At 34.8% G+C, this 23,531-nt stretch overlaps 1 protein-coding gene across 3 annotated transcripts in view; it reads right to left on the reverse strand.

The window, feature by feature from the left end:
* Positions 1–6,499: 6,499 nt before the first annotated feature.
* The window catches only part of LOC145666980 (pyridine nucleotide-disulfide oxidoreductase domain-containing protein 2-like), a 109,154-nt gene continuing 92,122 nt past the window's right edge, over positions 6,500–23,531 (reverse strand). The window contains exons 9-11 of one of the 3 annotated variants that reach the window (XM_081734642.1): positions 20,270–20,423; positions 14,769–14,876; positions 6,500–6,787 (exon numbers count right to left, since the gene is read on the reverse strand). In XM_081734642.1, coding sequence (XP_081590768.1) covers positions 6,599–6,787; positions 14,769–14,876; positions 20,270–20,423 — 451 coding nt within the window. In that variant the 3' untranslated portion in view covers positions 6,500–6,598. Of the gene's footprint in view, positions 6,788–14,768; positions 14,877–18,799; positions 18,954–20,269; positions 20,424–23,531 lie in introns of all 3 variants that reach the window. The other 2 variants (XM_081734641.1, XM_081734643.1) reach the window with 2 other exon arrangements.

Genomic DNA, 23,531 nt, shown 5'->3' on the forward strand with positions numbered 1-23,531 from the left:
TAGTTAAGCATTAAACAAACCATCTGTTGTAACATAAAATGCTAAATTCAATATACTACCTAAATCAGAATTATCATATCTTCTTATTATAACTCTCCAATCCACGAAATGTCTAAATAAATATATAAACTCTACAGAGGTCTTGATAAATTGAAATGTTATGCCAATGAACTCTGTCTTTGAACTCTGCAATAAATCCTTCTGTTAAATTTTGAAACATTGAAATCATTGTCCAATTTACTTTGTTAGCGTAATCTCTTATAAGGTTTTCTGATAATTGTTGTTTACTACATAAGCACCACCAAGAAATTTTATCTGCATGTTTTCGTATATAGGCTTCAGAGAGTTTGCTTCCATAAGATATACCATCAAAATCAACTTTGTCTATAAACTCATTAATAAATTCTTCAGATAGGTTTTGATTTGACGATACTTCTTTCCAATGAACTCTATCTGCAAATTCTCTTATAAAGTCTTTTGATAAGTCTTGGCTTTCCGAAATAATCTCCCAATCAACTTTATCAGTCAATTCTCTTATAAACTCTTCTGATAACTTTTTCCATGAACATATTTCACTCAAATTAACTTTCTCCTGATATTTACGTATGAAGTCTTCTGTAATGTGATCATAGTTATATTCCTCCTCATAATCATCATAACCTATAGATAACCATTGTTCATCAGTCAGTGAATCTAACATCTCATCGGACAAGTTCATAACGTTTGCATAGAGAATGTTTTGTATAAGATACGAGTTTTTTCTTTAGTAGCTTTCTTGAACAAATGATCTAACATACCTATGGACACGCTAAAATTTATTTTGTTTTCATCATTATAACCACCAATATCTAAATGTTTACATACACAATCAAATATAGGTTTATAAGATAATATTTCCTTAGCACTAGTCATATTCACCTGTTCGTTTTTTTCTTAGATTTTTAAAAATTTATTTCATTTTTGGTTTTCTATATAATAAATATGGAGAAACATTTTGATTTATTACATGATAGACTTAAACTAATTCACGAAGATCTTAAACTCTTAGCAGCACTACTAGAGAAGCAAGCACTGTTAATAGAAGCAAATACTGTTAAAGGAAAAATAATTATTAATAACACAACAAAAAACATCTGATTTGGGTAGTGATGAATACGAATATGATAGTGATGATTATGATGATGAGTAAGTTTACAAAAATGATTCAGTTTTAAAATGTGTATATATAACTTTGATGGGCTATTCCTATGAAAGTTCTATAGTAACACATCAAGGAAACATGTGTAAGCAATGGCAGGCGCGTGCAGATGTTTAAATGATGTGTTAGAAAAAATGAATGAAAATGATTTTAAAAAATTTGGTGAAGATAAAAAATTGAAGAGTGATACTAAGATTTTCTATATAATAAATAAGATGAGTAATTATAATAAATTTACTGTAATAGAGTTAAGACGACAATGTAAAGAAAAGGGAATCAAAAGATATTCCCGATTACGAAAACATGAACTAATAAACTTTCTTAAACAACATGATGATGAACAAAGCAGAAGACAGATTAGAAATATATTCCCATTTAAACAAGAAGTATTTGCAGAACCAAGAATCAAAGTTGAATCAATACCAATCGATGTAAAACGTCAAAATATTGCATTAAAATCAAAATTAGAAACATGGAGATTTAAAACAGATTATAAGCCACAAGATCCACTCGAACAATGTATTACTGCAACATCTAAGGCTAGCTTCTATTTTAACACTGAAAACCAAGAAATATATCAATCAAGTAATTTAAAAGAAGAAATAACTAAGATGAAACAAAGATTAAGAACAAGAATGGATGAGTTCCAAGCTAGAGGTTCTGGCTGGGCTCTTATAAACATTAACTGTTTACAACTAGCAATCGTCAAATATACACCATATAGAGGATCAACATACATAGATTTGCCTGATAAAATTAAAATAAACAAGCAGTCATAAATGTAAAGAACGAAGATGAAAATTGTTTCTTATATTCAATTTGTTCTGCATATATGTATACCCAGTTAATAAAGATCCACAACGACCTTCCAAGTACAAGCAAGTTGTTAAATACTTAGAAGAAAAATTTAAAAAATATTCATTTTCCTGTAAAACTAAGCGATATTCCAAAAGCTGAAAAATTACTTAATATTTCTATAAATGTCTATGCGTATGATAAAGACTATTCAATCTATATACTACATCACACGCAAAACAAGAAAGAAAATCATGTCAATTTATTATATATAAAAGAACAAAATCAAGACCAAGTTAAAACACATTATTGTTGGATTAAAGACCTAAGTAGATTAGTATGTAGTCACATAACTAAATGGAGAGCTCGAAATTATTTATGTGATAGATGTTTGTTATACTTTTACTCCCAAGACGCTTTAAATAAACATGAGCAAGATTGTTCGTTAAATGAGCCAGTAAAAATAATAATGCCTGAAGAAGGTAAATACGTTGTATTTAAAAACTACCAATACACAATGAAAATGCCATTTGTGATTTATGCTGATTTTGAATGTTTGTTACGTAAAGTTATGAGTTGTCAAGAATGTTATCCAGATAACGAATCATATACGAAGAAATATCAACAACATAAACCATCTGGATTTTGTTATTATGTAGTAAAGAGCGATGGAAGTAAAACCAATCCTGTTTTGTATAGAGGTAAGAACGCTGCTAAGAAATTTATAAGACTGTTAACAAAAGAAGCCAAACACATATCGACCATATACAAACAAAATAACGAATTGCCATTAACAAAAAGTCACAGAAAAGAGTTCAATAAATCTAAATGTTGTTATTACTGTAAGCAGAAGTATACTGAAGAAAATCATAAAGTTAAGCATCATGATCGTATAACAGGAAAATTTGTAGCACCTCTATGTAATAACTGCAATTTAAAAGTTAAAGTACCGAAGTTTGTATCAGTGATCATACATAACTTGACAGGATATGACTCACACTTGTTTATAAAAGAGCTTGGATGTAATAAAGAAGAAATAGATTTAATACCCAATAACGAAGAAAGATACATATCATTCACTAAAAAGGTTGGAACTATTAAATTGAAATTTGTAGATTCATTTAGATTTATGGCTTCTAGTTTAGAAAAATTATAATCAAACTTAAAACCTGAACAAATGATACATACCCAACACTTTTATCCTAATCAAGAACAGTTTCAACTTGTAATAAGAAAAGGTGTTTACCCATATGATTATGTTAACAATTGGAATAGGTTTAGAGAAAGAAAATTACCGCTAAAGGAAGCATTCTTCAACAAGCTTATGAACACACATATAAGTGATGAAGATTATGAACATGCAAAGAAAGTATGGGAAACATTTGACATTAAGAATCTCGGACAATACCATGATTTATATTTAAGAACGGATGTATTATTGTTAGCAGATATATTCGAAAATTTTAGGGAAACATGTCTTAAAGCTTATGACCTTGATCCTGCTTGGTATATGACAGCAACAGGTTTAGCTTGGGATGCAATGTTAAAAATGACAAATATAAAATTAGATTAACAGATTATGATATGGTATTAATGGTAGAGAAAGGTATAAGAGGTGGAATTAGTCAATGCTCTTAAAGATATGTAAAAGCAAACAATAAGTATATGGAAGATTACGATAAGAATAAAGAAGATTCTTACTTAATGTATCTAGATGCCAATAACTTGTATGGGTGGGCAATGAGTCAATATCTACCGTATAAGGGATTTAGATGGTTTAGTGAAGATGAGATAAGAGAAATAGATTTTACAAGTATAACTGATAATTCTGATACTGATTACATATTAGAAGTTGATCTTGAATATCCAAAAGAATTGCATAACTATCACAAAGACTATCCACTAGCTCCTTAAAACATATGTCCGCCTGGTTCAAAACAATCAAAGCTATTAACAACCCTATATGACAAAGAGAAATATGTAATTTACTATCGAAACCTAAAACAGTCTTTCACTTGGATTGAAACTTAAGAAGATACATCGAGTAATAGATTTCGAACAATCAGATTGGTTAAAGAAATATATTGATTTAAACACACAAATGAGAACGAAAGCAATAAATGATTTTGAAAAAGACTTCTATAAGCTCATGAATAATTCAGTATTTGGGAAGACTACGGAGAATATTAGAAAGAGAGTTAATGTTAAACTTGTAAGTGATGAGAAAAAATACGAGAAGCTTGTAGCAAAACCAAATTATAAGAGTACTACAGTTTTTACGGAAAATTTAGTAGCAGTTCACATGAACAAGATTAAAGTGCAATTTAACAAACCGATTTATGTGGGTATGTCAATTTTAGATTTATCGAAATATTTAATGTACGATTTCCATTATAATGTGATGAAACCAAAATACCAAGACAAAATAGAAGTATGTTATAGAGATACCGATAGCTATATATATCATATTCAAACAGAAGATGTGTACGAGGACATGAAAAATTATATTGATTACTTCGATACGAGTGATTACTCTAAAGATAACAAATATAAGATACCACAGGTTAATAAGAAAATGCTTGGTAAGATGAAAGATGAACTTAAAGGAACAATCATAGAAGAATTTGTTGGTTTAAGATCAAAAATGTATTCAATGAGGTTCGAAAAAGATAAATGTTGTAAAAAAGCAAAAGGAGTTAAGAAAAATGTTATAAGTAAAGAACTATCATTTAACGATTATAAAGACTATTTATTCAACCAAAAAGAATATTATAAGAAGATGAACTTGATTAGAAGTTATAAGCACGATTTGTACAGTATAGAAGTAAATAAGTTAGCTTTAAGTTGTGTGGATGATAAGAGATGGGTTTTAAAGAATGGGATAAATACCCTGCCATGGGGACATTATAAGTTAGAAGAGATGTAGTTTTAGATGTAAGTTTTTATATTGTAAGTTTTTAGATGTAAGTTTTTATGATTTTAAATGTCATAAAAGCCTATGCGATCTCACTTTAACATTGTAGTTATGGAAATACTTTGCGCTCTGTAACTTTGTATAATTAGTTGGGTCCTTCTGCGCTGGTCAAAGTACTGGGAGGGAAAATTGCTTCAGAAGTAAAAGCAAGAACTATTGAAAGAAAATGCTCTCATCATCTACAATATATTTTATCCCGAACACTGTATCATTAATAAAAATCTCATTGTCAGTAACTGTAAAACCTTTATTAGCAACAACTTTGGTAAGACTTATCACTCGCTTAATCAAATGTCTATACTGAGGAAAAGGAAACCGTTCTTTAAAATGTTGTGGAAGAGGTTCTGGAGCTGTTTCGATTTCAAACTCCTTTATACATTTTAATCTTATGCCATCCTTAACGGTCTTCCACCAAAACAGAGATACGCCATCTGGTTTCTTCTTAGGAATATTTGGGTATTTCTGTAATAAGTTCAGTTCTTTCTTCGTGAGAATATATGTTTCAAATACTCTAAACTCAAAATCATCATCTACTTATTCAACTTCACTATTGTTACATTTCTCTCTTTTCTTTTTATTACATGTTTTGCACTCATTGAGTCTTGTGTTACCATTTCTAGAGAACTCTTGATATTGTTTTAATTCATTACAATTCATGCACTTCTTAATTTATTTAAATATAAAATAGATACTTGTTCTTAACTTTTGCGCATAACGCTACTTCATTCATTTTTATGTATAAATGAATGAAGGTCACAAAAAAGGGCCAAAATTGCGCTCGTAGTGAGGATGACATGCTACTTATCTGCCTTGGTTTCTTCAAAAGACGGGTCTTAGTGTTATTCGTGGAACGCATTGTATATGAGTTTCAGGGTTACATGGATAAGTCCTATCCAGGCTCTAATATATCAACTCGTTTTTCACACTCGTTTTCGTTTTCAGTATTCATCACAATCAGAGGTACATGCAAGAGGAATTTCAGGGTTATACTCTTCTTGAAAAAGAAACTATCAAAAAATTAAAATTTACAAAAATCAGACCCTTGTCCTGAAGGGAAGTAGTTTAACTTTCCTTGACAAAATTCTGTCTACGCTACTAATCAAAATAGAGCATGAAGAGTAACAAATAGCAGATACGGTTTTCTGGTTTCTATTCAGTTCAGTCTGTAGATGTTAGTTCTGTTCTTATTCTTCTATTCAAACCGGAAGCGGTTCAAATTTACTACAACTTCCGGTTTCAATATTGGTCTCCAAAGAGCAAAAGCTGTTATAAATACCAAGGAAATAATATTTTTACATACCTAGCAAATAGAGTGTATGAAAATAATTCAATTTCAATCTTTCCATTGAAACCGAAGGTGATTGAAATCCAAAGGAACTTCCAGTTTCAATATTTACTGAAAAGTTTCTTCAATTTGAAAGGAAAATGTGAATCAATAGACTCCTAGACACCGGTTGGACTAATTGTCAGGATACTTTACAATCACTGGTAAAGGAAATTTAATTTGTGGTTTCCCATAAAACAATTTTGAATAACATTATAAAATTTCACTGTTTTATATAATTTTATTCTATTTACTTTTACTGAATTGATGTTAAATCCATACAAAAATAAAATATGTGAAGCGAATGTTATAATTTCTTCCAGTTGCGAAGAACATTTGCTGCTGCCAAACGCCCAGGGGCTCCCATGACCCCTCCTCCAGGATGGGCACCACTGCCACAGAGATAAAGCCCACGAATCGGATTGGTGGAGCCCAAGCCTCCTGCTTCTCTACAGAGGAACAGCTGGTCCAACGACATTGAACCATGGAAAATATTCTACAAGAACACAATCAGATTCAAATAAATGAATTACATAAACATAAAACCAAATACAATTTCATATAGTAACTGAGAACATGTGAAATAAAGTCAAATCAGGAAGACACTGTGGATTTATGGAGAGAATAGCTTGGTGCATCTTCACTCTAACCATGATATATATATATATATATATATATATATATATATATATATATATATATATATATATATATATATATATATTGATTTTATTGAATAACTTAAATCATAGAAAACGGTAGTTGTACTAATCTGGCAACATTGAACGGAAGAGCAAGTTGTAGAAAACAGGATATACAGTTTAACTTCAATCTTCCAGACCGACAATAGGAAATTAAAAAATAAAAAAATAAAAAAAAATTAAAAAAATAAAATGTAAACTTACGTATTAGTTCATTAAATTATAGTTTCCTTGTAATTAGTATTTAAAGTTCTATTTAAAATGGATATGTTCAATTAACACCTCCAAATGTACGTAAGCACTACACAGTAAAAAAATGGCTATGTTAATTCAACGCAATGCTTGTAGTTACTCTAGTTGTCTTAAACTTGACATATCTGCTGCTACTTCAGCTCCATCGAATTTTGGCGTAAATTGTTAAAATGGCAGCCGATAAAGCAAGTACCGAACATATGGTCTTTATGGGCTGAAAAAAAAATGAGAACAAGTGTAAGAATATTCAAACAGTTGGCGGTACTTCTGCCAATGTAAATATTGTCAAATATTTCATATGTTCATAAAACTATTTACGTGAAAGATCATCACGTAAATAGTATGCAAACAATATAATTGCTGTTCATTACTTGGTATAAATGTCAAATATACTGCATAGAATGTGCTGATAGTTTAAGATGAAAACTAATATAAATTCTCAATGTCGGGTTAGATATTTATTGTCCTACAAGATAGTATGCATCCTAAAAATTTCAGTAGACCCTAATGGTATATCTCAGATACACGACGTTTTGAAGTAGCTGTAAGGGTTTGACAAATCACTGATGAGTAACACAGCTACCACTATTAGTACTGCATTAGCTTGCTTTCGCCATGCGAGTTAGGGTGTTACTAACAACTAACGTGTTTTCGATCTTTCATCTAGTTCTTTACCACCACCCCGTGTTATTTTCAAACTGATCAACACCGGCTGCGTATTAAATTGTTAAAACCAGGCTTTTATTAACCGTGACACTGAACTCATAGTTAGGTGATTTGGAGTTTAACGTCCCTTTCAGCACCGATGCTATATAAGAGTGGGTCTACAGCTTAACGTGGGATTCAAACGACATGAACTCCCACCGACTGGACCCTTAGTATTGAAGTAACACTCTAAAGTGGTAGTCATGGTGAGACACTTGTTCATGGCCTGTGCTAAAATTGAATTGTATTAACAACGTCATATTTTATCGAGTACTATGCAGTATCCTTTTTATAAAATCAAGACCTCTCTGTGTATGAAACATGCTCCTAATAGCTCGCAGTCAGGCTAATAGTTGTAGCTAGCTGCGCTGCCTTCTATATGACGCCAAGAGTGTGCTGGCAATTTGTAGACGAAGCGAATGCATGGAGAGAATAACTATTTTTTTTATTGAGCGACTCGGAGGAAGACAATGGTAAGCAGGGTTGAAAAAAAACATGATTTTTTTTTAAAAAAAGAACGTTTTTTATGTTTAAAACATGTTTTTTGTTTAAAACGTTTTTAACGTTTAAAACAAAGTACTTTGTTTTAAACAAAAAAAAACATGTTTAAAATGTTTATTTTGTTTAAAACAATAATCTAAATAGGCATATATATTACATTTTTACACTCTTAGGTATTGTTTGTCATCTATATTTAACCGCTCGATCAAATTTCGGGAACTTCCCTAATTTCGATCCGCCCAAATGTTCAATTCCGGAGAAAGAAATCGGGAATTTCCCGATCTCCGTTCACAGAATACGTAGTTTAGTTTCTTTGCGTTACGTTCTATCAGGGCTTTAAACCTCAATTGCTCAGTCTTAAACCTCAAATTAAGGCAGGAAGATGGTTTTGGAACCAATTTATTCCTGAAAGATGCAGCTTTGCTGATGTGCATTTTATGTATGTGGAAGGGGGGTAAATATCGTGTTTGTTTTTGTTTTTTCAACAGTTTTTTGGGGGCCATTCCCCCTCGTGGGGGATAGATTCATAAAAATTGTTACGTGAAGCAATGAAGTAGGCCACTACATGGTAATATCGTGTATTTGGACTTTTTACGTATATGGGGGAAGCAGGAAGGGGGCAAAGTTAGCCAATTTTTGGAGGTTTTTTAACGTAAATTACATTTATTTTTACAACAAACATCAATAGCTCAGTCCTTAATTACGCTAGACAGATGATTTGGTACCAAAATATTTTTGAGGGATGAAGCTTTCCGTCAGTTGCATTTTATATATATAGGGGGTACGTATGTACGGCCGAGAGAGGGAGGATGAAGTTTCTTTTCATCAAATTTTTCATCAAATTTTTTTCATCAGGTTTTGGCGGGTATATCTCTCCCCTTTGTGGTACATACCTAAAAATTGGTATGTGAAGCAATGAAGTAGCCCCTACATGATAATAACCTGTAAGTGTACTTGTTGTTTATAGAAGAAGAGGGCGTCAAATTTGGTTAATTTTCATTTATTTTCGGGACGGTCCCATATAACACAAGATATATTTCACTGAAGGGGTCTAGAAGCATAATTCTTGTTCGTATACATGATGTGTGCAGCAAAAATGATTTGCATATGGACGTGGTACTATAGTGGGGGAGGGGAGAGAATGTCTAATTCAATGAATGTTTTTCTGCGTATATATTTTTTAATATTTCCTACATAAAACGAATTCATACGCAATGGCAGCAATGGCTACCATTTCTTATATTATTGTCACAAGTATGTGGCCTACCCATTAGCATCATTTTGTCAGCGTAGGGAGACTGCAAGGGTTTGCCAGGGCCCCACAAAGTCAATATTTTCATATTTTTAATGATTTTTTATGTCTGTTCTTTTTCTACGAATACGGCGGGAATTTCACGAATGTTACCTCGTTGGAATTTGTGGTCTATAAGCTTTCCAATGGTGTATAACTCATGACTCTGTGATAATAAGGAGGTCACCAGAGCCCCGAACATGAGAGTCTACCGTTTTGTTAAAATCCCTGGCGGGTGTCTAAGAGTTAATTGTGTTGTTATGCCGTAGACACTAATCATTATTAGTTACCCATGTTGCAGATAGAGATGTATCTTGAAAACTGTTTAGTTAAAATGTCATTTGCTCCTTGTAGGCTAGTCAATGCTCTTTTTTATGAGTTGTATTGTATTTGTCAGAGTATTTTTTCTAATTTATGATGTGAGAACTGTTCACTATTATGGAAATGATAGTGATCAAAAAATACCCAAGTTTTGAATTTGTGAATTTGGATCTTAGAATAGTGTATAGTGTGTTTAACCTCTATTATTTTTGGAAATTAAGAAATGTTCAAATACTTCACTTGAATTTCTGTTGGTTTAGTTATACGCACATTGATGTGCAGAATTTCGTTCAGTAATTGCTGTTATAATAAGAATATAACTCTGCTTGTAATTTACTCCATGCACAAATCCTGCGGAGGATGGGTTGTTTGTTAGAAAATTAAATTAGCTTCTTCAATCTGATATTTTAGTTGTTTTAAACATGTCCAACCAGCATCAAAAAAAAAAAAAAACGTTTAAAACAATTTGTTTAAAACGTTTAAAACAAACTGAATAAAACAACAGCCCTCGTTTTAAACATGTTTTAAACATTTTGTTTTAAACATATCAACCCTGATGGTAAGCGCCACTTTCCACGAAATTGAGTTATTTGGTGGAATGGGCTCGGATCAGGTTACAGACCAGTATGTAGGTAGTTTAGGTTTGGAAATGTATCTGCAGATGGCAGGGAGAATTTATATGGTATGTGTCATTGCAATATATTGCATGGGGATGTTGAATTTTCTTTTGCAGTTCACTCGAAAGTCAGAAAAATGGCGCTTAGCATTGTCTTCCCCTAAGTTACTCAATTGTAAAAGTGGCCTTATTTACAACACGCATGCACCAGCAGAAAGTCGTCCGGTTTCCCGAGAAAAATGCAAACGGTAGGAAAATATCTTTTAAAAAAACAAACGTCCCGTGTTTTCTTCACACTTACGTAATATAATCACAAAGTACAATTTTCAATAATTCACAACGCTGTGTCCGTAAGTTTTCTTAGGGTATTCCCGTTTCGTCCCACATTCTCGTTTCACCGAATGTTTCATCATCACTCACTTGCTTTAATCACTGTCTCCTTTAGCCTCGCAGGCATAATTGTGGGACGTTAAACTGAAACATTTCATTTTAAATATACAGGGTGTATCAAAAAGATTCATCCACTTTGGCAAGTCTGTATTTCTGAAACTAATAAACATATACAAATAGTTTTTGTTTTGCGTGACAATGAAACTCAAAAAGTTTTTATTGCACCTGTTCATAGGTGTTCAATGTACCCCCCGTGAGATGCATGACAATTGTCCATGCGGTATTCAAATTCATCCCAAACTGCAGCTAGCATGTCTTCAGTTACAGCTTCCACAGCTGCCGTTATGCGATGTAGCAGTTCATTCAATGTGCTTGGTAACGGAGGCACATAAGCGGAGTCTTTTATAAACCCCCACAAGAAATAATCACATACAGTAAGGTCAGGTGACCTTGGAGGCCAGTAATGTAACGCTGCATCATTTGGTCCAGTGCGACTGATCCATCGTTATGGAATCGTTCGATTTAAAAATCCCCGCACTTTCCCATGTTAGTGTGGCGATGCCCCATCCTGTTGGTAGATGAAATCATTCGAATCAGTCTCCAACTGTGGGAAAAGATAGTACTCAAGCATATCAAGGTAGGTTATCTCCGTCACAGGGTTCTCGGCAAAGAAAAATGGACTGTACACCTTTTTTCGGGAAACTGCACAAAACACATTAACCTTTGGCGAGTCCTCTCATGTTGTACAACTTCATGTGGGTGTTCCTTTCCCCATATTCGCACATTATGGCGGTTCACATTTCCATTCAAATGGCATGTTGCCTCGTCACTGAACACTAAGCGTTGAACAAAACTGTCGTCCTCTGCAATCTTGCCAAGAATGAAATTACAAAACTCCATACATTGTTCTTTGTCACCTTCACAAAGAGCTTGCAGTAGCTGAATTCTGTATGGTTTCATGTGTAAACGACGACGCAACACACGCCAGACGGACATCGAGGGCATGTTGAGCTGTCGAGCTGCACGACGAACGGATTTCTGCGGACTGCGTGTAAAACATTGACGGGCGCGCTCCACATCTGTGTCGGCACTCGAGGACGTCCCGGTGATTTTCCCTTACACAAACAACCTGTTGTTCTGAATTGTTCATGCCATCGGCTAATGCTCTGTGCAGTAGGAGGATCCACATCATACTTAGTACGAAAGTCACGCTGAACAGTTATCACTGACTTGCACTCCGCAAAACGTAGTACACAAAACGCTTTCTGTTGTCCAGATACCGTTTTAACCAGAACCGTAGTGGGCGTTCACTCAAGCACACTGCTGCTACTAGCGGAAACCATGTACAACTAGAGATGTTCCTCTTTCCAACATTACCCTGTTCACTCACATCTCTGAAAAGACAGAATAGATATTATTGTTTAAAACCGGATGATTCTTTTTGATACACGCTGTATTTCTTATGTGATGTATGCAGTTTTTAAAGAAAGACCAACTATTCTATAAGAAATTCAGTCATCTACAAAAAGAAATATATATATATATATATATATATATATATATATATATATATATATATATATATATATATATATATATATATATATATATATATATATATAACACATGGGCTGAAAAGTCCCGGGCCTAACACATAGATGGCGCTAGTTGTATTGCAGTCACCTTGTTTTCAGTGAATACTAACCTTCACAAGACAGCTGTGAGAATTTCATGATATCCTATTCATTCGTCTGTGAGTTATTGTGCTAAGAGTGACCCTACTTGTGTTAGTTGCAAAACAATGGATCAAAAACAATTTCGTGTTTTAATTTTACACTGCTTCTTGATGGGAAAAAATACCGTTCAAGCGAAGCAATGGCTTGAAAAGTGTTATGGGGACTCCGCTCCATCAGAAACAACAATAAAACGTTGGTTTGCTGACTTCAAACGTGGTCGTAGAGACACCGATGATGCAGAACGCAGTGGACGTCCAAATGAGGCAGTAACATCAGAAAACATAAAAAAAATCCACAAACTTGTTTTGAATGATCGAAAAGTGAAGGTGCGTGAGTTAGCTGACATCGTAAAGATATCAAAAGAACGTGTTGGCTTTATATTGCATGAGCATTTGACTATGAGAAAGCTCTGTTCAAAGTGGGTGCCGCGTTTGCTCACTGTGGACCAAAAACAAGAACGTGTTGATGCTTCTGAGCAGTGTTTGGCCATGTTTAAACGTAACAAACCGGACTTTTTGCGTCGATATGTGACCATGGATGAAACATGGATCCATCACTTCACTCCGGAATCAAAACGATCGGCATCTGAGTGGACAGCAACTGGTGAACCTCGTCCAAAGCGCCCGAAACCACAACAATCGGCTGGCAAGGTTATGGCCTCGGTATTTTGGGATGTGCGTGGTGTAATATTCATCGACTATCTTGAGAAAGGACATACCATTAACAGTGACTATTATATAGCGTTATTGGAGCGTTTGAAGGCCGAAATTGCAAAGAAACGACCGCATATGGCAAAGAAAAAACTTTTGTATCATCAAGACAACGCACCGTGTCACAAGTCAATTAAAACAATGGCAAAACTACATGAATTGAACTTCGAATTGCTCCCACATCCACCGTATTCGCCAGATTTGGCTCCCAGCGACTACTGGCTGTTCGCAGACCTGAAAAAAATGCTCGCCGGTAAGAAATTTCGCACGAATGAAGAGGTTATCGCTGCAACTGAGGCCTATTTTGAGGCAAAAGATAAATCGTTCTGCAAAAGTGGTATTGAAATGTTAGAGCGTCGCTGGACTGATTGCGTTGCTCTTCATGGAGATTACGTTGATGAATAAAGCTAATTTTGAACCCAAAAAAACGGTGTTTTCTTTGTTAGGCCCGGGACTTTTCAGCCCATGTGTTATATATATATATGACACCCTTGGTTCTTGTTGTGTTCAAGTGCTACGTGTGTAAAGAAGCCAAATTGAAGTAAGGTTAAATAAATAAAAATCTGGTTATTTTGTAGAGCTAGAGATTTTTTCTTCACTGGCATGAGTAACAACATAACTATCACTATACAAAGGTGGACTCTGTATCACTATACAAAGGGGGGACTCTATCATTATGCAAAGGTGTATCACTATACAAAGATGGACTTTGTATAACTATGCAAAGGTGTATTATCACACAAAGGTGGACTTTGTATCACTATACAAAGATGTACCGCTATACAAAGATGGCCTCTGTATCACTATACAAAGATGTACCGCTATACAAAGGTGGACACTGTATCATTATACAAAGATGGACTCTGTATCACTATACAAAGGTGGACTCTGTATCACTATAAAAAGGTGTATCACTATACAAAGGTGGACTCCGTATCACTATACAAAGGTGTATCACTATGCAGAGGTGGACTCTGTATCAGTATATACAGGTGGACTATACAAATTATGCAAATTTGCCGAGTGTCCCGTATTTTCATTACCAAACTCTGGTCATCCTATATTAGACGAACGAGGCTTGAAATATTTACTTAACTACCGCTAGTGAAATAGGTGGCTGGATCTAGAATTTAAAGTGGGATCCAAATCAATTATGCCACTTCCGGTAAGACATAGGTTCAACATTCAAAAAGACTGCAGAGTTCAAATCAACAATACAAGATATTACAAAAGAATACACAAGATATTACTTACCCCACCAGTCAGTCCAAATATATTTTCTAAATCAGGAGGACTCAAGACTTCTTTTCCCACAATGCTATCCTTGAACCCAGGAGCGTATTCTTCGATGTTATCAAAAACCTGCAATACAATTTTTCTTTCGATAATACAATCTTTTTGCATATATGGAATGTACTATTGTTATGGAAAAACATTTTTCAATACTGTATTTTGATTATTATTTTTATTTATACAAGAGCTGCTGATTTAATTCTCAGGTACTTTTTCTCAAAAATTATTAATAGTATCTCGGAATCCTCACCCCAGGTACATATGGCAACAGCTCATGATGACACTACAGTATTATCGGTCACGTGAGCTCAGGTATAATTGAGTGAGACGCGATTGCGTGCGATACGTCGTGTGATCCGCGTCGGATTGTGGAATAGGTGATCGAAAGGAATATTTTTTTGAATGTTGTTTTAAATTTGAATAAATACCTACAGAGACATACGAAATGTTGCACGTAGCATTCGCTGAGTTTTTCCGAAGGAAGTTGTTAATATAAAAACTAGGTTTTTGAGCATTTTCGTGTATAATTCTCTATAATACAACATAAAGGGATTTTTTCAGAAAGTTATGGGTGATAAATGAAAGTCTCCCCATGCCTCCCCGGTAAGTACAGAAAAGCTCTCCAATGGTCTTCAGTTATATATAAATAAAAATTTAATCTTTTAGGCAACATACCCTCACTGTATTTTAACATTTAGATAGCCGGTATATCAAGTTAAAATCGTAATAAAACATACCGCCTCTGTGTTTTTCCACTTCGAACACTGATTGGCAGGAATAGTAGACAAGGATAATCTGCTTAGGTGGCCGTATTTGAGATAAAAAACCGACTGACATACGACATTCAGACACATGTTAAAAACTCTCACAAATATAGGAAGAAATGTTTCCTCTTAACATGCCAAAATATGAAAATTTCATTATTTAATTATTCGTATAATTACTATTTTAAAGTTTCTTTTTCATATAGCTTATAACATGGCCCCCTTATTTAAATTTATGATATTGCAGCAAGGGAAGAAAATGTTGGAAAATATAATTGTCAGCAATTTCTATCTACCAATAGTAAGCATTACTGAGGTAATATTAATGATTAAGTTAGACCTTTCGTTCCTTCAACTCAGATCTTAATGATAAATTTAATCAGATTTTGAGATTCGACATCCTATCAGCTGTAAAAGAAAATGTTTGCTTCTCTGTACACTGTTTCCTGTACTTCATAAGTATTCCCCCTCTAAAGCGTCGCACTTTGCTAGAGGACTGGGCTACTGACGAAAGCATTCCTGGAATTAGTTCTCAAGAATACTTTCCTGGCCCACTTGATGTTCGAAAAACACTCAGTATCTATCTTCGTTTTGGAAATAGCCAAAAGTCGCATGAAGCTAAGACAGAAGGAGGAAGTAATAGGCCAAGTTTTGAAATAGATTCCTAGAGCAAAGAATGTACGAACATTTAATCATCATACGCAGTTTGTACACCTATTTAATTCACATTCTAAGGGTTTCGAGATACCGTCTTCGAAGAAATCTTTCTAATTTCCAAGTCCGTGGTTTCCTGTCCACGTCAAGTTCTTCTGCCGTTAGTTGAACGCCCAATTTTCAATCTGAGCTTATAGAGTTCATACTTCGTCACTGATTTCTTCATGGCGTTATCGACGGAAGCTTGTAGAAACGGCACTAATGCCTCGCTCTCAATTTTCTCAGTTTTCACTCGAGATTAGATTGTCTGTTATTTCAGAGTTCTGCTCCTCATTTTGCGCCGAGAGTACAACGTTACGTACTGTTTTTTCACTGCTACTCCATGAAAGCAACGTCAACTGTGTTGCGACGACCAGCCGAGCGCATGTTAGAATATGTCGGCTGTGTGATTTGTCACCACAACGTTAAAGTCGCACTTTCCCTGGAAAATGATCAAATTTCTTATGGTACTTATAATCTTTATGAGACGCCACACTGAAAAGTAATGCCTTCTATTGCCTTCGATTTGTTTCCTGGATGTAAACAAATATTCCGTTGTAAATACCATTTGAGTTGCATAAATGACAGTTTTCTCTTGATGTGCTGCATATTTCATATTGATCATGCTCAAGAAATACAAGAAATACAGCATGTCACAACACTACGTAGGTATGGACAAAGCAGTGTGCAGTGATCTTATTCCTCACAGCAGAAGGCGTGTTATGAACGGAGAATGACAGCCGTTTTCAGGAAGGACTGTATATACATCAGTACGGTAAACTTCGGTTGATGATGCACGTATAGAAAATCTCACGGGAGTGAACCTTGCATTGCTTGACAAACAACGAAGTGGAAAGCCACATACTGTTACCACATTCCAAGCGTCTTGATGAACTGATTCGAGAGAATCGGCGCAGCGCACAGAGCTTGCGCTGAAGTGTTGTGTAACATGGGAGCAGGACTGGATTAACCCATCTGGAAGCCAGGAGCTAGAAAAAAATGTGGCCGTGTTGATTTCACCTAATACATTTCTGTGAAAGTACGGTAGTAAAGTTAAGGGAATATGTTTCATATTTTTGGTCATATTTTATTTTATAATGATGATTGTATCTCTTTGATTTTTTAAAGATAATTAATTGAGATTTTGATCAGATGAAGGCCCCTGTCCATCTGGAGGCCCGGGGCTATAGCCTCCCTAAGCCCCCTCCTTAATCCGGCCCTGCACGGGAGCGAGTACAGGCGATAAATCGCAAATCTTACATGGCCGAAAGTTTGTGCAAAGTGGGTGCCGCGAAAGCTGACTCCGGACATAGAACACAATGGACACCTTCAAACAGTTCTTTCAGTGTCATAAACGTGACAGTGATGAGCTCTACGACAATATTGTCACAGTCAATGAAACTTGGGTACACCATTTCGATCCCCAACAACAAAAAAAGCACATCCTGGAGTATCACCTGCACAAAAAAAAAAAAAAAAAAAAAGTTCAAGACTGTGTCGTCGGCAGGCAAACTCATGCTAGCAGTCTTCTGGGATGTTTATGATATAATGGATATAGAATCCCTACCTAAGGCCACTATCATTAATTCTTATCAGCACTGTAACATTTTCACAAAATTGAAAGCACTTAATCGGCGAATTCGTCCACAGGTGGAACCTCTTATTTAACACAATAACACCTGCCCTCACACCAGCGCAATGATAACTGCGAAGATTCAGCGCCTTTGTATCACTGTCATACCCCGTCCTGCATACAGTTCCATTAGATTTATTTATTTTTCCTAAACTTAAGGAACACTTGAGAGACTTCATTTTGATTCTGACGCTTCAGTGCAGCAGGATGCCAGGCTAAGGTTCCGTCGTCCAGACGAAAAAATTTACAATGATGGAACTATGAAATTCGTCACATATTGACAGAAATGTATGTGTAGATTAAAGAGTAATAGTTCGGCTCTTGAATCGAGGCTAGAAGGAGTTGGGCGATTGGAACGAAACTTAGCATGATTTATAGTTCTTCGACCTACAATTAAAAAGCGAAAAAAAATGTTCTATTTACACTACAATGGGAAGCGAAGGGCATATCCCTCAAAATTTGTCCAAATAGAATAAAACTAAAAATGTAATCTCTTTAGGATCTTATGGGGGAATATCCCCATCTGCTACCGCCAAATAGCAATACAAAGAAATTTTAAAAAACTATTTTCGTTCTTAGAGCATTAGGGAGATTAAATTTTGAAAGTTTTATCCTATTTAGTCAAATTTTAAGGGGTATGCCCCTGTCCCCTTGTAAGTGTAAAGCGTTTTAATCGTAGGCCGAAGAACTATGGATCCTGTAAATTTCGTTCGAATCACTCAACTCCTTCTAGTCTAGACCCAAGAGTTGAACCTTTACCGATTGAAGTTCTAATAATGAGCATGCGTTTGCATTTATATAGGCCTAACGATAGCTTCAACAGTTTTCACATAAAGTGAGGCAATAATGTCCAGAAGGCTCTCATATGCGTAAGTAAATAAATACATTATTAATAATAATACCTTCTGTGCATACTGTTCCTTCATAGCGTCATCCCATTCTCTTCCATGAGCCAAGTGGAACGGAGTGTATTGAGTAAACAAGAGACAAACATGGCAACCCTTAGGAGCTATTGTTGGATCAACAGTGCTTGGGATAACCATTTCAAGCAGAGGCCTACAAGATATATATTCAAATAATTCTCTTCAACAATAAATATAACTTAACCTATAGTGCTATTAACAAAGACGCTTATAAAGTTGTCTAAAAGGACCATCTCAGTTGATACCTATGAGGAGAAAAGTTTAATATACCTATAATTTTTAGTACCGTAGATCAATAAAGTCATACGTCATTTCCAGTCTGCTATTATAGAAACAATTGATTGCTGAAATTTGTAATTCACTCAAAAATTCCAAAGGTAATAGGTGAGGATTATTGCAATTATTTTGAGTTGAAAAGTAAAATACAGTTTCATCAAATAGCAATAATGCTATTTACAATATTTTAGAAAAGTTATTGCTCTATATTGCAAGAACATGAATGAGTCAAAAGTTAATACATGATGGGTTAAATGCAGGGGTGACCATCTAACCCAAGGGCTTGTGTACAACCCCCAAATTTATAATTCTTCCTCTCAAATTTGACATTCTTCCCAAAATTTATCATTTCCCCCTCAAATTTATCATTCTCCCCCTCTAACATTTTCCCCCAAATTTGCCATTCTTCCCCTCAAATTTTACATTCTTCGCCAAAGCTATCATTCTTCCCTCAAATTTATAATTCTTTTCTCGAATTTATCATTCTTCCCCTCAGATTTTTTATTCTTCCCTCCAAATTTATCATTCTTCCCCTCAAATTTTAAATTTTTGCCCCCAAATTTACCGTTCTTTCTCCAAATTTGCCATTATGTCCCCAAGTATACCTTTCACTTCCTAAATTTACCATTCTCCAGTTTGATTGTACCATTTTTAATGAAAAATTGTAACCCTCCCAAATCAGTTGATGAGCACAACCTGAATCCTAAAATCTGCCTGTGAACACCCTTGATTAAGTGTAACTGTTGAATAAATTTTATTTTCATTCCAAATGACACAATTACAGACAGGTAATTAGGTTTTTTAACCAGGTACCCTGGAAGAAAGAAAAAAGACCGGTTGGATTTTTGTCTTTCAAAGAGGAAAACTATTACATGAAATAAGGCTACGTGGGAAAAGCGGGAATAGATCATTAGTAGCAATAACCTTTCTTTAACGATTTGGCAGGTTAAGGGGCTCAGTTCATCGTCAAATCGTCGAGCAGTCGGAACTGTTATTTTCGTGGATGATTGTCTACGAATGGAATAAATATCTTTTGTTATTTAGAAATCAACAAACATAAAACATCCATATTTGAGATGGAAGCTTTGCAACAGCAAAAGCAGCAATTGGAATATGACGCTATGACCTTACCAAGCTAATGCCACGAAAAGTCTTCAAAAATCACACAATTACCTTTCGAGCAAATTTTTCTTTAGCCCCTGCATCCCATACTGTTCCATCTGTAAGAGTGAATGGCGTGTACTGAGTTGCGATCAAACATACATGACACCCTTTAGGTGCAATGGTGGGGTCAACAGTGCTCGGAATAACCATATCCATGAAAGGCCTACGAATATATTTAGTGCTATAATTTACAATTACATGACCACAAATTTTATGCATTAAGAAGATAACAACAAAAGGTAACTATTGTAGTCATTGCGTTAATACAAAGGCTTTTGTTGTCTTCCTCAAACGGCTTTAATTTCCCCTTAAAATGGAGCGGGCTATAGAAAGTTATGTCTCCCGTATAGGCAGCATTATATAGACATCAGATTGCCACTCATTTTAGCTCTGGAACTTCTTGTATACAATAAAAGACAAATTCTGACCGAAACATATAATAACTAATATACTGCATTAACTAACGCTATTATTTATTAGTTAATATATACTTTGGTCAGAATTTGTCTTTTTAGGTATCAGATGTTTAGTGATACGATTTCTGAGCATTTCTGTGAGCATTTCTGAGAGGATTGTGAAGGTCATCATGCACTTCATACACATACATACAATAAAGCCCCGATTATCCGCGGAATTCGGGGTGTCAAGGGCACCGCGGAGAGCGAAAATCGCGGATAACCCGAAAAGTTACTAAAAAATGAGATGCAAACACGAAAAAAAAAATCAGCATAAATCTACGTTTGTTATTTGTATTGGTCGGGTCGTGAATGTGAGTAAAAGAATGTAAAATCCATGACCGAAACAAAAGAGCAAGAGCCTGCGACTCATTCACAAATCCCGAGAAGGCCTAGGAGATTACGATGCACAAGAAACCTGTCAGTAATTTTCGACTTTCGCACTGTAAGTCCTATTGTGTTATCCTGATTATTACTATTATTACTAGAGAGTGGATTTTAAGGTACAGCACCTTTTCTAAAAATGTAGTTGTTAAACAACCAAAGTTCAAAATATGTATTTTCAGACATAAAACGAACTGAAATGAAGGCACTTTGTTGCACCTTTTTCATGAATGTTGCACCTTTTTTTGCTAAAATAATAAAATTTCCTTTTTTTCAACTTCTTTTATCCTTCAGCACCTTTATTGTCCCTTTTTCTATTTTTTTAAAATTTGAACAGAACAATATGTTTTATTTTCAATCTGGTTTGCACATAATATTCCATAAATTTAGATACGATCTTGACGAATTTGTTAGGGACAAATTTGAACTGAATTTGCGAAACAATCCGCACGTAGAAACCTTTGCAACGTCAACTATACTTCCTGTCCATGTGCTTACAAGATATGCACCACTGGTTTCCATTGATTTCGAGCAATGTTTAAGGATCATCTGAACTCCAAGCGACAGAAATTAACATTCGAAACCATAGAAATGTTGTGCATAATTAACTATGAATAGTTTCTGAAAACCCAGTAGTAAGTAACGGTTTCTACAGCCACAATATTGCTAAATTAGTGTCTTTTCTTTTTTTGATATCGAGTTGATGTTAACCACAATTTTATTGCAAGAATGTTGAATGTTGTACAAGTTTATGAGAATAAATAAAACAATTTTGCAATTTAGTATGTCAAATGTTTAAAGCCAAGTTTTCAACAATATTTTTGCTGAAATGAATAAAGAATGTTTACGTAACTGTATACTATAGCAGTTAATAAAGATATCCTATTAGCACCTTTTTTTTGCAATTTTTGAATGATTTTTCAGCACCTTTTATTCCCTTTATCCTTTTTGCACCTTAAAATCCGGTCCCTAATTATTACTATTACGTTCGTAATTAGCCCTTTAGTGGTTGCCCACGGACGCTCACTCTGCAGCAAACAATAAATGTAATTTACTACCACGCAATTCCAATTCCCATTTTTCATACCTTACAACAATCAGCTTTTGCTTATCAGGGTAGAGTTGCACTTCGAAACGTTGCACTATTGTTGGAAACATTGATTTTCAAAATGCAATTTATTTTTATGTTTAAGAACATACAGTACCTATTTGCACGCGAAGTGTCAGTCCGCACCGACTACTTATGCAAAATAATTAAGCGCGACTGCAGCAGGGTGAATTGTTTTTTCGCGGATAATATGCACCGCAGATCATCCTCTCGGGAATAATCGGGGCTTTAGGGTACTTTATATTTATTTTATATACACATACATTTACACACACTATTTGCACCTACACTTTTACATAATACATGTTGACTTCACGAGGGAGCAAATGGATGTCCAGTTCTATCAAACGATCGTCTATCCAGTCCAGCTCTATCGTCTGCTGCATGTTATTAAACTTGTTTAAGACTAACAGCAAATGAAAAATTCTTATAATAGAAACTAAACCATGTAAACACGATAAAATAATCAAAATAATTAAAAATAATATTAAAAATAATACTTTAGTTTGCCTAACTGGATGCACACAGTCCGAGTTCATTATTGTACAGGATATTCTTTTTTACACTAATGAATGTCAATTGTTTATGGAATTTTTAACTGAAGCCCAATTTCCGTGCGGTTTGTGGTAAATTATCAAGAAAGAATTGGAGATTTATGGAAATATGTTTATTGGTTTAAATTAATTGCGGGTAATATAAAAACACTAGATATCCAACAATGTACTTTACAATTGGACTTGTGGAGAGATGAGGAATAAAATTGAAATTTAAAATTAAGGTAGCCTTCACATTAGGATCCTGTGAGCCGCTCGCGTGAGCTGCAGCTGCTAGCTTTACGTTGTCTTAAATGTAAGCCTTCACACATGCGCTTCGGTGCAAGTGAGCCGCGGCTCTGGGCTGCTATTGAAGATCACCCTGCCAGTAGCTGGCTCGAGCGGGCTGCTGGCGGGGAAGAAAATAACACGCAGTCTTATGAGAGCCCTTCACATGTAAGCTGAACTCAGTTGGAATATAGAAAATGTAGATATAGCCCTATTTGATGTTGAAAATTTCCTCATTTTAGTGTTACTCTGATGAAATGAACACTTTATACTATTATACAATTCGTCACAAAGATATAGACATCCTAAAGGAACTGAAAAAAAAAAATTTCATCTTCTCTCAGTTTACGAAACAGACTGGAAAATGAACATTCTTCAAGTCTTGATCGATTTATAGGGTGAATCTACATTGTTCTATTATCTTCCTTTCCTTATATTCTTGCAATTTATCGCCAAGATTAAAGCTGCAGCTTCTTTTGGCTCTAGCATGGCTGCCATTTTAT

Source organism: Thermobia domestica, chromosome 12 (genome assembly GCF_964235325.1).
Source record: "Thermobia domestica chromosome 12, izTheDome1.hap1.1, whole genome shotgun sequence".
NCBI lineage: Eukaryota > Metazoa > Arthropoda > Insecta > Zygentoma > Lepismatidae > Thermobia > Thermobia domestica.